Source organism: Micromys minutus, assembly GCF_963924665.1.
Source record: "Micromys minutus genome assembly, chromosome: 4".
Classification (NCBI taxonomy): Eukaryota; Metazoa; Chordata; class Mammalia; order Rodentia; family Muridae; genus Micromys; species Micromys minutus.
Window position 1 is genome coordinate 63,546,207 of NC_137973.1, and position 15,439 is coordinate 63,561,645.

The 15,439-nt window shown below is 48.6% G+C and overlaps 1 protein-coding gene across 4 annotated transcripts in view; it reads left to right on the forward strand.

Moving 5' to 3' along the window:
* Positions 1–5,708: 5,708 nt before the first annotated feature.
* LEF1 (lymphoid enhancer binding factor 1) overlaps positions 5,709–15,439 on the forward strand; it is a gene marked incomplete at both ends in the record, with an annotated part of 101,615 nt that continues 91,884 nt past the window's right edge. For all 4 annotated transcript variants that reach the window (XM_080915585.1, XM_080915587.1, XM_080915586.1 and 1 more), the window contains 3 exons: positions 5,709–5,915; positions 8,023–8,089; positions 9,593–9,726. In XM_080915585.1, coding sequence (XP_080771711.1) covers positions 5,709–5,915; positions 8,023–8,089; positions 9,593–9,726 — 408 coding nt within the window. The remainder of the gene's footprint in view (positions 5,916–8,022; positions 8,090–9,592; positions 9,727–15,439) is intronic.

Genomic DNA, 15,439 nt, shown 5'->3' on the forward strand with positions numbered 1-15,439 from the left:
AAAACAAAATCTGGAGAATCTAAGTGCTTCCCTATGTTGTCATTATTTTCTCCCATGTGCGTGAGTGATTTAGAGAAGGGAAATAAAAAGAGGGGGAGCAGAAGGGAGCTGGGAGAAAGGGCGCCATAGTGAGATGGCCTCTGCAGAGGGTTGGTTTTGCTTTAGAAACTGGAATGTGTCCAGGCTTGATTTTTATTTTCAATTCACATTTCAGATCCAGCTCCCCAAACTCTTTGATCTTTCTCCCTGTCTCCTTACCCGGAAGAGAACCCTTGGCCTTCTCAGCTGGGAGCTGGGAGCACACGTGGAAAGACTGGCTGGGATCCATATTCTTGCCAAATTTAGTCACACAAAGGGGCCTGAGAGGGAAAAAAGAAAGGATGAAAGCCGCAGCCGCCGCGACTTCAAAGGCCGCGCCGCCGCGCCGGGCCCTGCGCAGGCGCCGCCCTCCGCCGATAAAAAGCGAGACCCGGGTGCGCGGGCGGCCCTTCCGCGCGCGACCCGGCTCCGGGGCGCACGGACTGCAGGGTCGGCGGAGGGGGTCGGAGGGGGCGTGCTTTCAGCAAATCGGTGCCCAAGCCACAGTTGAGGGGCAGGAGAAAAAGTTTTGAGAAAGAGAGGGAAAGAATGTGATATTCGGGCCCCCTAAACTAGCGGATCCTCTGCTGGCACGTGTATCCCAGAGCCGAAGTCAAAGTGTGGCATCCCCCTGTCCCTATGCCACGCAGGCTCTTCGGTACCGGATCACGACTTCCTGGTGCAGAGCCGAACCCTTGCACCCCTTTTAGCTCATTTCTGTTCCCCTGCGATCACTCCCCGGTCCCCACCCCTCCCTGTCCTCAGCCACCCTCAGGTCCGCACTGCCTGTGGCGTTGGAGGCAGGCACTCCAGCCTGGGCTTGACATCCCACAAGCAGAGTGGATGGTGCTCCCTCCACTCTGCGATGCGGGCGACAAGGATGACCGCTCCGCCGATCCCGTGCTCGGATCACCCACCCGGGAGACCGCGCCGGGCTGCAGACGCCAACGGGCGCCGGCCGCGCGGAAACCGGGCGTCTGCAGGCGCCGGATTGGAGAAGGAGGGTTTCACGGTCCCGCGAGTTTCCTGACCCTGAAGGAAGGGGCCTTGGGTTTGTTTGTCTTGAGGAAGAGCCCCTGGGACACAAACTGCCACTTCCCTAGTCGTTCCCCTTCTCTGCGACGTCGGTTAAACTGAAGATGCTCACAGATTTAGCATCCTGCTTGAAGCTGGGATGGAAAACCGAGGTCTCGGTTCCGCCCCTGGAATCACATGTATTCGTTTTTCTAGTCCTTTCTCAGCTGTCTCTCAGAGCATCCTCTTCCGTAGGCCCCGCCACCTCCTTCCTTTGGGATCCCACCTAGGTTGCAGCTGGCAGAGAGTCTAGGCCACACAAAGGGAAGACCTGGGGCCTGAGCTGGTGTTAGGACTTAGGGGGCGGAGAGGGCTGTGCGGGGGCACTCCGCTTCTCATCCCTGTAATTAAGGACTCTCCGGACTGTCTGTAGAGGACTCCACGTGGCTGCAAAATCTCTAAGGGAGGGAGGGTCTTCTTGTGTGGGTGTGGGTCATTCCCTCCTGTTCCCTCCCCCCACGCCGGCTATGCTCACCCCGGGGCAGAGCGACCAACTCTGCTCCCCTCAGCCTGGGTTCCGGCTGGGGTTGGGCGCCTCGCCCCCACTACTCTCTTAACCTCTCCCCCCCCCACCCCCAGAGGCACGGCACCTCGTGCAAAAGGAAGTGTTGATATAAAACAAGTTCGCTCCCAAACTAAACCCAAAGCCACCAGGAGGAGAAAAACCAACAGCAGCGCAGCCAGCCCCTAGCAATTGTTTCACGGTCGGAATTAAATCACATCAAAACGCCCCCCTGAAACCCACATCCTGAAGGAGCAAACCTACTACAGCCAACCTCTAGTGGTTCGCTAGAGTTCATATGAACAACCTGCCTCTACATCCGAGGGTAGGGGGCGGCGAGGCTGCTCCTGTGACGCACCCACCACATCTCAGACCTAGGATCCCACTCGCCCAGCCCCAAGAAGGGAAGAAGCTGCTGCCTATGTTAATAACAGTCCCACAGGAATTAGGAGAGACTGCCCGGCGGCTGGAATGCTTTTGCCAGGAAGGCGCAGTCCAGAGACACCACTTCCTGGGGTTACATCGCCCCTCCTGTGTCTCCTTGGTATTCTGTCTTAAGAGAGACTACTTCATAGGGCAGTGTCGTCCTCCTTTACCGACAAATCTTTAAAACACGTGGGAGCATAGTTTTAAGGGAAGCCCTATTTAAGATCTGCAACTCTGCTGAAGACAGCACACTGCGGAGACCACTCACGGCCACTCATGCAGAGCGAGGCCATTAGGTAATTTCGTTAGAACCAAGGCTTCCAAAGAGGGTTACAGCAAGGTACCAAACGCAGCCACCTAGCCCAGCCCTTGTAGTAAAGCATTTTCACTAGGTATCGCTCTAAAAATTCCCATCTTGAGCTCCTAATCTCTGGGACACCTAGAGCTGAACTCCGTATGACTCACATAGTCCAGATAATTAACTCGAAGGAGAAAATGGGAATTCGAATTAGTTGCAACACTTAAACCGGGAAGATGTAGTCTCCTCATTTAATCTCTTCTTGGCTTTCAAAAATACCCTCTGGCTATTCTTCTTGCCCCCTCCCCCTTCTGGGTTTGATGAAAAGGACCCGTCTACTCCGACTTCTTTGATGAAGCTGCATCTTTTGCTCAGTCAAATTGGCTCACTCGGACGAGGAATTCTGACTTTGTTAAATTCTTGTTAGCAGGAGCTGTAAATGTCTGGAACGATGTCCCCTGCTCTTCACCCCACCACACTAACAGCACCGGAGATTGCAGAGCATCACTAGAAAGATGGATTTATTCCCAACCTTCCTTTTATTCTCCCTGGCACCCTGAAGGAAAATGCCATTTTTGCTTCTGTAAGGTATAGCCTTGACGATTATTTAATTTTTAAAGGAAGGTTTTCGTTATTCTGACTTTTTTTTTCGCCAGCCCCTTACTGTACCTAAATCTATTAGATTGCATATGACCAACCACTTCCTATGGAGCCAACCGAACTAACATATAGCATTGAAAACCACTTCCTAGCAAGCTCCCAAACTGGTAGTTATCAGTAAGCAAAGTTTTAAATGACGACTTAAAAGAGCTGTTAAAGTCTACAATGCTCAATAGCCCACAATTTTGCCTTTAAAAGATTTTTTCCCCAAGCGTTCTTAAGCAATGTCACTAGCACACGATTCGGTGGCGTTTTATTTTCAATTTAAGGACCGTGGAGATGGTTCTTCCTATCCCGTCCACTGCTCCCAGCTTTTACAGAGATGGCTGCCCCATTGGTCTAATGCTTTTGCCGGAATATTTGACTTTGAGGGGAGAAGTTGAGAGCCAAAGGACAAAATGTGTTTCCAAACTTAAGCCTCATGTACACAGTGACTTTCACAAAGCATCGCCCTTAAAGTTCTGTCCTTTAAACAAAATGCATCAAAGAGACAGTGGGGACTGGAGAATTTGTGAGGTTTGATCCGTATTTACATCCTGAAGAGTCCCTTTCTCCAGTCTCCAGGATGTCAGCAAATGCCCAGTGCTGCCTCCCTTTCCTAGGTTCTTCCTTTTTCTCCGTTTGGGATGGATTTTCCTTTTCTACGAGGTCTCAAAACGGTGAGTCGTGAATCTCCAAAAACCCGCGTTCATTCGGTGCTAAGGACACAATGAATGCGATAGTGTAAAAGCGATAATTGAGGCTCAACCTTCATTCATTCCCTTCTTACTGATCCTTCTCCCCTGGTAAGCCTGGGGGTTTTATTTTCGCTAGGGTGTGTGCCCTCGTCTCCGAAGAGTGTGTGATTCACGGTCAGTAGAGCCACAACTCTTTTCCTTGCCTTTACTGCGTCTCTCCTCTCTGGTTAGGTGAGCAATGTGTTGCATTTTTCCCCCTTTTCCTTCTCCTAGTCCCTAATTCTCGCCTCATTCCCTCTGTCAGAGCATCTATCAACGTGGTGCCGACCACAGCGCCGGCGGCTTTCTCTTTCATCTTCCTCTCCTTGCCAGAGTGAGGGGGCTAGAGTGGGCGGCGGGAAGGAGGTTGGAGAGAGACTGGCAAAGGACGAGAAGTGGGAGGGGGGGGCGGGAGGTGGCAAGGCAAGAGAAGAAGAGATGCTTAGATGAAGTTAAGCCATTCCAGTAGAGTTTCTCGTCAATTTCACGTGGGCCACACCATTCTTTGGGGTGGGCTGTACACAGCACCCAGTCTATCTTCAGGTTGTATGCTTTTTTTTTCAGCCTCCAGTCATAAATGCGCGCGCGCAAACACATACACACCCCCACTGCGCCCCCCAAACTATGACTCGTCCTTTGGGTGCTGGGAAATGAACTAGGGCTGGGGGAGAACCTGGATCTCCTCCTCCTTCTCCTAGCAGACTCCCTCTTCCCCACCCCTCCAGCCCGCAGCCAAGGAGAGCAGGAGGCGGGGGAGGGGCGGGGGAGGAGAAGCGACGCAAGTGAATAGCTTTGCTGCGCCGGCTCGGCGCGGTGAGGAGAAGCGGTGGGAAGGCGCAACCGCTCACCTGCGGGGCAGCGCGCACCGGAGGGACCGGGCTGCGCTCTCGTGGGCCCCGGGCATTCGGACTCGCCCCGAAGCCTTGCAAAGAGGCCACGCTCCGGGTGTTCCCTCGCCGGTCTGCCCGGAGGAGCCGAGGGGCCACCGGCAGCTCTTCGCTTTGACAGAGGGGAGGCGGGGAGAAAGGCGAGTAACAGCGCCAGCGAGCCAGGCAGAAACTCGAGCCGGGAACAAAGAGGGATCGGGCTCGAGTGTGTGTGCGTGCGTGTGTGTGCGTGTGTGTGTCTGTGTGTGTGTGTGTGTACGTGTGTATCGGCCCGAGCTGCGGGCTGGGACATTTGGGCCCGAAGCTCCTGCTGTGACTCCCCAAGACTCCGCCGTGCCAGCCACTGCCCATTCCCAGCGCTCATCAGCACAAACTTTATTCTTGGCAAACTTCTCATTTTCTCCCCTCCTCCTCCGCCCCCTCCCCCTCCAGCAGATTAAATGCTCCTCCAGAAGGAAAACCGAAGCGAAAGGGAAGGAAAGAAGCTCTAACGCGGACGTCTGCAGCCGGGGTGGCTCTTTATTGTTTACTCTGAAGGAAGTGGACTTTTCGGTATTTTCTGATTTTCCTCGCACCTCCGCTGGGGCAAACGGAACCTCTTGGCCCAGCTCTCTAATTCTTAAAAAAAAAAAAAATTCCAAAACCACCGAAATCAGCATCCAAGGAATCCGTGGAGAGGTTTTGCACGGTGACGCGCCACGGGACCCTCGTTTGCACTTTGGAAAGTCGTGTCCCCTCCGGAACCGGTGCCCTCGGAGTACAGACCCCAGCAGTGAGGGCGGCGTGGGGTGGCCACCCAGCCCTGGCAGCCCAGCCTAGTGCACGCGGAGCGGCGCAGACGCTCCCAGAGGCGCCGGCGGCTGCCGCCCTCGCAGTCTGCAGCCCTTCGCCCCAGGGCCGGGCGCCGGCGTCTTTCTGAGTGAGAAAGCGCGGCAATCGCAGAGGCTCTTACAGCTGTTCCAGCCGTGGGCCCCTCGCTTGCCCACCCCGCTTCCATCCACAGTCCTCCCGCACTCAAGTCTTCCAACCGCCCCCCCACATCGACCCCACTTCCTACAGCCGCCGGGATGCCCCAACTTTCCGGAGGCGGTGGCGGGGGGGACCCGGAACTCTGCGCCACCGATGAGATGATCCCCTTCAAGGACGAGGGCGATCCCCAGAAGGAGAAGATCTTCGCCGAGATCAGTCACCCCGAAGAGGAGGGCGACTTAGCAGACATCAAGTCATCCTTGGTTAACGAGTCCGAAATCATCCCAGCCAGCAATGGGCATGAGGTGAGTGGGCATCTGTCCGGAGAGGCGTGGCGGGTCCCGGGGACGCGGAGGGGAAGCTAGCAGAGCGCGCATCCACGGTGGCCACTAAGCCCTGGTCCCTCGTGGACTGGGTGGGGAATAACGGCCCCTCGTTCATGGTGCGCACGTGTGTGAGCAGCGGGCAGGGCGATTTATTCCAAGTGGTTCTATGGCTAAACGTTGGCAAATGGGCAGGAAACGCTGGCCTTTACCCGACCGCTTTCTTTCCCCGACGTTTCGGAGGCTCTGAGGGACACGATACATTAAAACAGGGATGTCTAAACACAACTGCGAAGTCCATCGTAAACAAAGTGCATCCGCTAGCTCCCTCGGTACTGTGCGTTAAACCACCGAGGGCTCAAGGAGCGAAGCCCCAGGCGGGAGGAAGGAGAGGCGGGCGTGGGGCTCGCAGAAGGGGCCGTCCCAACCGCCGTGGAGCAGGGCGCGCGCCCTAACTGCGGGGGCGTTGCGGGGCCGGTCCCCACAGCAGGAGAGGCTGCTGCCGGGAGCCGTGGGCGAGCCGATCCGAGCCAGCCAACGGCACAGACACCGCAGTCCTTCCGCCCGCAGCCCCGGCATTTAAAGTGGAAAGAAAAGCGTTTATTTGGGGTTAGGCTGGGTTGGGAATCAGGCCCTGGATCTCGGCAGAAGAAAGGCGAGCCCTCGGCGGAAGCCCGGCCGCGGCTAGGGAGGAGGGACGCACTTTATCAGATCTCGGGGCCAGCTCAAGGCGACGGCGCTGGTAACCCGAGTAGAGTAAATAGAGACACGTGGGTGCCGGCGCGAGGGAGCGGAGAGCCGGGCCGCGCGCGAGCATCGGATGGGCGTAGATTTCCCCAAAGCCCACACCTTAGCAGCCACTCGGGCTCAGCAGCTGAGGAAACCTCACGGGGACATCCAGTAGAAAAGTTCTGGTACCCAAATGATGTCCCCAACGTTTTTTCCTTCCAGAGAAACTTGGAGAGTATAGCTTTTTCCTTAAATGGCAGCCTTCTGCCCCCACCCCCACCCCAAAGAAAGGGTGGTTTCAGGGGCGGGGACATTTTGGGTTTAAAGAGTGCTTTTAAGAACACCTCAGAGTTACCTTCTCTGTCCCGATGGCAGGGGTGAGTACACATCTGAGAAGGCTGGGGGGGCTGATTTCAAAATATAAGGGGCCTCTCTATTCCCAGTGTTCTACAAAAAATAGAGGCGAGAGTGTAATCAAAGTCAGGTAAAAAGGGCTTCAGTGTGCCAGACGGGTCCAAAGTATGAAATACCATTTAAACTCTGGTGGTTGGATTTTTTTTTTTTTTTTTTTTTTTTTTTTTTTTTGACAGACTGTAGAGTAGTCCTTTCTTTCTACTGAAGCAGTCTACACATTTCAACCCACCTCACATTTCTACGGTTTTCTAGCCCGAGGAGAAAAGCCATGCTTAGGAAACCGAAAACTGCCGGGGTTGGGTGAACTGTTCCCCTTCCCGCGGTGGAAGTGGAGCCACGGAAGAGGGTGAAGGGGTTACAACCACTGATTTGCACGTGGTTGAGTCAGGTCGGTCGGTGGTGCTTACCAAAACTGATATTAACTGGGCTGCCTTTTAGATGTCTATAACCCGACTCTCAATTTTCCCTCCCATTAACCACACACAAGCTCTACTCTTGATAGCCAGATAGCACTCGGGCTGAAAGTTGTAAGTGAACGAACGCAGTTTCAGCGAGGACTCTTATCAGGCCAATTCCCCCAGACCTCAGCAAAGTAGCTCTTTTGTTTAGGTTTCCAGGTCTCATTTTCGGTTATAAAATGTTGTTTCTGGTGGATTTTAATCAGGTCTTGCCAAAGAATACCAAGGCTGAAGAGGTCTACACATTCTAGAGGTTGGGCACCCAGGAAGCATTGATGGGTTGTTAGAACAGGACAGGTCATTTGTAAAAAAATCTTACATCTGTACCTAATAATCACTCAAAAATACATATTGACAAGGAGAATTTCCCAAGACTCAAGTAAACTGAGTTTTACCTAAATCTTTGCCTTTGAATTCACAGCAGACCCATGTGTTACAAACTCTAAGGTGATCTTCTTTCTTTTTGGGGTGGCTATTTATGCCATTAGGTGGTCAGACAAGCACAGCCCTCTCAGGAGCCCTACCACGACAAGGCCAGAGAACACCCAGATGACGGTAAGCCAGGTTCTCTGTCTCCCCACTTTACTATGGGGCACTGCAATTTGAATGTCTGGTTTTATTTTGATACTTCTGTTCGGGTAGGGTAACTGTGCCCATGTACTGTTTTAACAGAATGACTAGAGATTCATAGCTTCTCTCTCATGGTACATATCATATCCTTTTGAACCATGCCTTGCATGAGTCTGGACCTTTGGTTTTCAGATTCTTAGAGCAGGGATGTTTATAAAGAGTATTTTTTCATTTGCAAATTGCTGCCTGTGGGTTCTCAGGGCAGTGAAGGTAGGCAGTGGCAATGTATGGGCAGATGTGCCAGGGTTAGTAACTTAGCTTGTAAAGTAGAAAAGCTGTTAGAACTTACATATATCACATGATAGGCATTTCCCTTATTGTTGACTCTTGTCAATTCTTAAAAGAAATCACACACACACACTCACACAATACACGCACAAACATGCATGCTAACATACACTCCCAAACACACAAATTCATATTCTCCCTCCCTCCTTCCCTCTCTCCCTCCTTCCCTCCCTCCCTCCCTCCCTCCCTCCCTCCTTCTTTGCTCATTCCATGTTTAATGAGATCACCATAGGGTTCACTTGTTAATCGGTTGGTATTTCTGGTCTCTTTCAATTACTTAACAATTGGCCTGTCTAGAATGGAGTGTTTGTACATTCAGTGTGTAGACCAGGGGCAGTGAGAGAGCTCTATCTCAGCCTTCCTTTTTGGCAACAAGTAGATACAGTAGCTTGTATACAATAAATTGAAGGAAATAAAATACATACAGTAAATTCAGTAGCATATTTTAAAATACATATGGTATTTAAAAATGAATACAGCAATATAAAGTAAATAAGTTTCTTGTATACAGTAAATTAAAAGTAAAGAAACATTCCTTTGACAGTCTGTAATTTTAGCCATGAAATTATGACTTCCAAAAGTTAATTCACTACAAATTTGGGTTTTAACTGTACACTAGATCCAGGTTTTTTCCCCCTCAATAAAAGTCTTAACATTTGGTAGAAATTCAGAGACACAGGTGGAATTTTTGAGTTTGTCTATAAAAAGGACCCTTCACTGAATAGTAAATATGTATGCGTGTTGGGGGTAGATGCCCTCACATATTCACATCTCAGTTTTTGAGTTTGTGTGTGTTCCCTTGTGTCTCTGTATTTTGCAGTCCAGTTTGTTAGCATTAGAATGAATTAGGTTAGATGAATAACACTTATTTTTGTAAAAACATCAGTCAGTAGTGGAAGTAAATTGAACCACATGTTTTGTTTTTTTTTTTTTTCTTTTAAAGCATCTGGTTTGCTGTTAAGCCACTGAGGAGCATGAATACTGTCAATCTAAAATAGAGCACAGTAGTCCAGTTAGTGTTTTATAAACACGTATTGCATGTAAAATCTGGCCTGTCTTAGAAGCAGAAAATTCTCTGATGAACGATGTGGTATCAAGGCAAGGTTGACACATCTTTGATTGTTCTTTGGGTTCTCCCAGGAAAGCATCCAGACAGCGGCCTGTACAACAAGGGCCCCCCCTACTCCAGCTATTCTGGCTACCTAATGATGCCCAACATGAATAGCGACCCATACATGTCAAACGGATCCCTCTCTCCACCCATCCCGAGGACGGTGAGTAACACGCTGCTGTTGAAAAATTATTTTCAGACGTGCAAATTAATTTGTATTTCAACAGAGTGCTTATTCCCTCAAACACGTTTGCAGTGGCTTCCTTGCGTGATACTTAGTCATCCCATTGCTCCGTAAGAGCCCTGCAAAAGGAATGGCCGCCTGAGAACAGAGCTGTCTTTATGTCTCCCATTTGGACTTTTAGATTTAGGCTGATGGGCTAAGATGAATTCAAGTATAGATTCAGAAGTTATGAAATCAGATGGAGCCAAGTCAGATCCATGATTCTTTTTAATACATACTGTGTTTCTGTGCTTATGAGCAGAGGAAAGGGGATTATTTAATCATCCAGTTAACTAAGGACCAGGTAGCTTTCAAAACCCTAAACTGCTTAGAGTCAAACCTACTGAGGCTGATTTGGATCTGGACATCCAGAATGTTATTTGGCTTTTGAAAATGTCTTGCTTTATTACGTTAGCTATTGTTTTAAAGGGCGGCCACAGACAGCCATTTTCACTTTGTTGTCAATTGGGAAAATATATCTGGAGATTATGTAATTGAAAGTTGTTGATATTTTGTTCGCTTTACTTAAAGTTGTTAAAACATGCAGTGTTGTACAACTGTGTTATTGGCTTGTACAGCATCATGAATGTCACGTGTGCTATTTGGTGCAATGTCTCTTTAACTGGGGGTAAGATGGCACCTGTGTCTGGAGAAAACAAATGGGTGGTAACTTGTAGAGGGTGTGCTTGTGATCATACTTTCCCAGTGTATCCTCGATTGTTGGAGGAGCTGCTGGGGCAGTCAAATTAGCTGCCTGTTCCCAGCCCCACACCTCTACCACCCAAGTCTCCCTGACTGACTTCTTGGGGTTGAATCTCCGGTCTTAGTGGGACTCAACACTTGTACAAACTGAGAAGTCCCCCCAGAAACCCTTGGGTCGAGGGCTGTCACTGATGCCTTATGGCAGAGCCAGAGAGCTGGGAGGTTCACCAAACTGGCAGACAGGAAACTGCCGGCAATCAAATGGAGTGGGGGCTTGTGGGTTATCTTGTGTCATGAGCCCTCTGGTTAAAAAGATAGGTATGTGGTCCTTGCAATGGCGGACTTACTGGGATAATTTTTCTGCAAACTCCAGAAGGATATTTAAACTCGGGCAGGGACCGTGTTTTGTCTTAATTTCACAAAGTGGTTGGTGTGGAGCTCATAGGCATCAGATCTTGGAGATTTTTGTGATGTTCATTACAAGGAACTTTCCCCTCATTATTTTAAAATTTTATGTAATGGTTTTTAATGTCTGTGTGGTGTGAGGAATCTTCTACCTAAAATGGATCAACTAGTAAATCAATCATAGTCTGTTGTTTAGAGATCACTCCCCCCCCCCCCCACACACACATGCTGAAAAGTGCTTCTGGGTTTTAACTTGTTGATCCAGATAAAGAAATATATCTATTTTTTTTTAAATAAAAGAGTTGTGCAGGGTTTTGTTTTTTGTTTTTTATGGGCTGCATTTTGGATAAGGAACAATTGAAGATTTCTGTGGAAAGTCTAAAAGGTGAACAAATAAACTTTTCCAATCAAGTTAGAGTTCTGGTAACAGAAACTCACTCCCCAAACTGTTTTGTATCCACGGTTGCAGTGTGCACTGCATTGTGTGGTTTATTCCATAGAAAGACCAGATGTGCCTCACTTCAGACAAGAATTTGGGGAATTAGTGTAATAATCTTCCTGGTATTTATACACAATGCCTATAAATATTGAAAATGATCCTTTCCCCTTTAAGCTAATACTCCATCTTTGGTTTCTGTGGCCTTTTCTCCAGTGTATACATTTTGGGGTGTGCACGCGCATGTGCATGCCCGTGTATGTGTGCACACGCCTATGTACCTCATATCTCAGCACCATTTTGAAATGATGGAGGAATGGAAGGTATTTATTATGTATGTATTGAACTGTTGACATCTATGAATCAGTCATTCATTGCTTAGGAAAGATTTGTGGGCTGAGCAAATGTCACTAGGTGTAGACTGTCCAGAGAACCTTTCTTCTCTTTTCTGTTGTCTGGGCTGAATCCTCTTAACATAAAAATGCATTCATGTTAGGTATGTTTTATTGAGAGACCCTGCAGTTTGCACAATTCCAGAAGCCTTTCAGATTTAACCACAAGGCTATGTCAGTTTTTTTTTTTTTTTTTTTTTTAAGAGTCCAACTGAAGTGAGTTACAATCTTTGGTTTTTAATACCTAACAGCTGTTTGTAATGTTTCTGAGATCAAAAACACTTTAACAGGAAGGCAGCCTTTTCGGCCTCCCCACACTTCTCTCTTCCTCCTTCCTTCTGTCCCCTGCAGGACTGTTTGTGTCACTGACATCAGAGATGGTAGGCTTCCTAGATGGTGTCAGGAGCTGGTGGACCATTTGTATTTGAGTCTCAGAGTGGGAGCAGCCTGGTGACTTGAATTTGCATTACAAACAATTCCCCGTTTATTGCATCTGCTGCTTCTGAGAACTGGGAAGAAACATCTGTGGGAGCTCCGGTGAGGCTCCAACAGGGCCCCTCTCCTTTCTGTGACTTAACTGCTGCCCTAAGATTCCAGCTGTGACCAAGTGGCACACACAGGGAAGGAGGCCTCTTCTGAAATCTCCCCATAACCATATGCTGTTGCTCCTGTTTAAGCCAGGCCAGGCATCATGGTACCTTCGGCCGTCCATCTTTTTCTCTTCTGCAAGGACATTTTAGTTGGGACCTCCTTTTAGAACTGGAACCTTTAAGGGAGTGTATCTATACCAGGCATCGCCTGGACGAGTCTCTCCTGGAATCTTAAATAGGAGGTTTTAGTTCACATAAACAAGAAGGTGGCTATGGCGACCTGCTTGGTGTCAGTGTCAGTTCTTCAAGCACAGATGATAAGATGTGCAAACCTGTTAATATTTCAGAGCCAGGACTCCAGGAAAGTTTATTAAAACATATTCCCAAACCTTTCTTTCTCTGAAGCTTATGTCTGAAAATAAGGCTAGTGCTGAGGTATGAAAACAACAGCAAAAACCCTCAAACCAGTGCCTCTGTGTCCCGAGCTTAGTGGCAGAGCTGAGTGTTTAGGCGCTGTGTGAATGAGCCCTGAACTCAGCTGCTTTAACACAGGGAAGTTCCCTGTGGGGTAGGATTGTAATCGCCCTCCATGCTTCCATTTGTCCCTCCTGCAGCCCAAATGGTTAACACCTTACAAGAGAAGCCTTCCATATCTCTTCTGATGCCTGGAGAGAGGGAGAGCCAGGAAGCTGCCCCTGAGCCCTGACCACAGGAGCTCTGAATCATGGGAACTTGGAACTTTCTGGTTCCCTGTGATCTTCCTCAGAGAGACCTCGTGGGTAGGAGATGGAAGATGTCTATGGCCTCATTTTAGCCCCCTTGTAAATCCTTATTTTTAAAGTGGGAATGACTGGAAATGTTACAGGCTTTTAGTTATTTAGCCTTGAGTTGTCTAGAATAGTTCAGTTGTGTTGACTGATGGTTTCCGGGAATAAACATCTTTATTGTGGATGAACAGATCTGTCTAGTAGATTGTCCACCCCTGGTTTTGTAATATGTTTACAAACAACTAAGATTCGTTTTTTGTCTATGTTCACTTCTGGGACAAAGGAACTGAGGTAGATTTGCCTAACCATGAAGCTTTTGAATATCAATATGCTAATGTCGTATGGCTTTGAGACATGGTTAAAAAATAAAAACTAAAGGTAGCTCAGGGCTAGTGTGCCTGTGGCTTGTACCTCATGTGAGGAGTCAGGGGGGCTTTGTGCTGCCAGGGGTTACCTGATTTGATTTCCTGATAAATTCATTTGAATTTTCTGATTCCAATTTCATTTCTCTCAGCTAACTGCTGGCTTTTCCCTCTTCACCCTCAGGGGTAGGCCATCTTTTCCAAGTGTATTTTGTGTACTGTTTGCATGTGGCTACCAGGAGGAGGTGTGGGGAAATTCCTCTTCAGAGTCCCGGGGTTATTCTGTCTGATCCTTGCTCACTTACACTACTACAAAGCAGGGGGAGACTCATGATTGACAAGAATCTGGAGCTGTTCCCCCTCCTCCCCCCAGATACCTCCAACTTCTAATGATTTTGATCACCGTCCTATGCCAGGAAGCCGTGCTTCACGGGGCCCTGTAGGAGTCGGTGCAGTATGTACTGAGTACTGGTCCTCACTCAATCACATCTTTTGAATTGGCCCTAGCAGGTTTTTGTTTGTTTGTTTGTTTCACAGAGACAAACCTCAAACCGGGAGCAAATCTTTTGATGTTGTTTGGCTGGTTTTGATTTTTTGAATCAGGGCGTTGCTATATAGGGCCTCAAACTCACAGAAACACAATTGCCTCTGATACCCCAGCATTGGGATTAAAGGCATGGCGGCCAGCCGAATCCTGGTGTTACAGTGTTTCTACAGCCCCACAGGCCCTGGCTCCCTTCTCACTAACCTTCTAGCGCAGTCTTCAGCACACACTGAGGAAGTCTAGTGAACTGGACTCTGACAAGCATGCTGGCTGAGCGTATCCGCAGCTGGAGAGTTTAAAAAGCAATTCTGCTAAGTCTTTGGATTTATTTACTGAAAATGTTAAGCAGTCAGATCTGCTCCCATTTTTCTCTTTCTTTCTCTCTTTCCTTTTTTTTTTTTTTTTTTTTTTTTTTTTTTTTGTCCTTTCCGACTCTTCTCCGTTTGCATATTATGGGTAAGATCAGGATTTTACAAATTGGTTTCCCTCTGATTTTTGGAGAAGGACTTGGGAGCTTAGATAGGACGTTCCGGTGCTGTCTGTGACTAGCAGAAAAAGCAAGGTGCTCGTTGTTTCCAGGTGCAGGCAGCACTTGGCAGCTGGCATATCGCACAAGTGGCTGTCATAGGACCGAAGACTGGTTTTTCAATGGAGGTGTCCATTTAAAAGTTGTTCCCTTTAACCGGCATATAAGCAACTGCAGCAAGCTGGTCCAGTATGGGAAATCACTACCCTGGTAGTCAAGAATTAGCTCTGCTCTTGCTACTCCACCGAGCCTACTTCATTTTGAAAGGGCCGAGAATGTAGCTCATTTCTCAGAGTGCTTGCCTAGCATGTACGAAGCCCTGGTGGGCTCCATGCTCTGGGCCACACAGACTAGCTGTAAACTAGTCTGTAAACATGTCTGTAAACCCAGGAGACTTGGGAGATGGGAGGCCGGAGCATCAGAAATTTAAGCTAATTCTCAGCTACGAAGAAGCTGAGCTATAAGAAACCCCCATGTCAAATTAAAAAAAGCTGGGCGGGAGGGCAGAGCCGTAGGTTTTATTGAAATAATTGTTGGAACCACATTGGGTGGCACACAACTTGTAGTCATAGCTGCTTAGAAGGCTGAAGCAGGAAGACTGAGTTTAGGAGTTCAAGGCCAGCCTGAGTCTGCATAGCAAGGTGTGTGTGTATATCAAATTTTTTAAAATTTATTTTTATTCATATGTATGTGTGGTCTGCTTAGTGCATACCAGTGAATTCCAGTGTGTGCACGCCACAGTGGGTGTGTGTGTAGAGGTCAGAGGATGACAACTTTGGGAAGTTACTTGTTCTCTCTCCTTCCACTGTGGACTCCAGGGTCATCAGGTAAACACAGCACCTCTATCTGCTGAGCCATCTCACTGGTCCTATTGTGATTTTTTTTTTTTAAATGAAATCTCAATATAGGAATCATTGTTTTCTTATAAC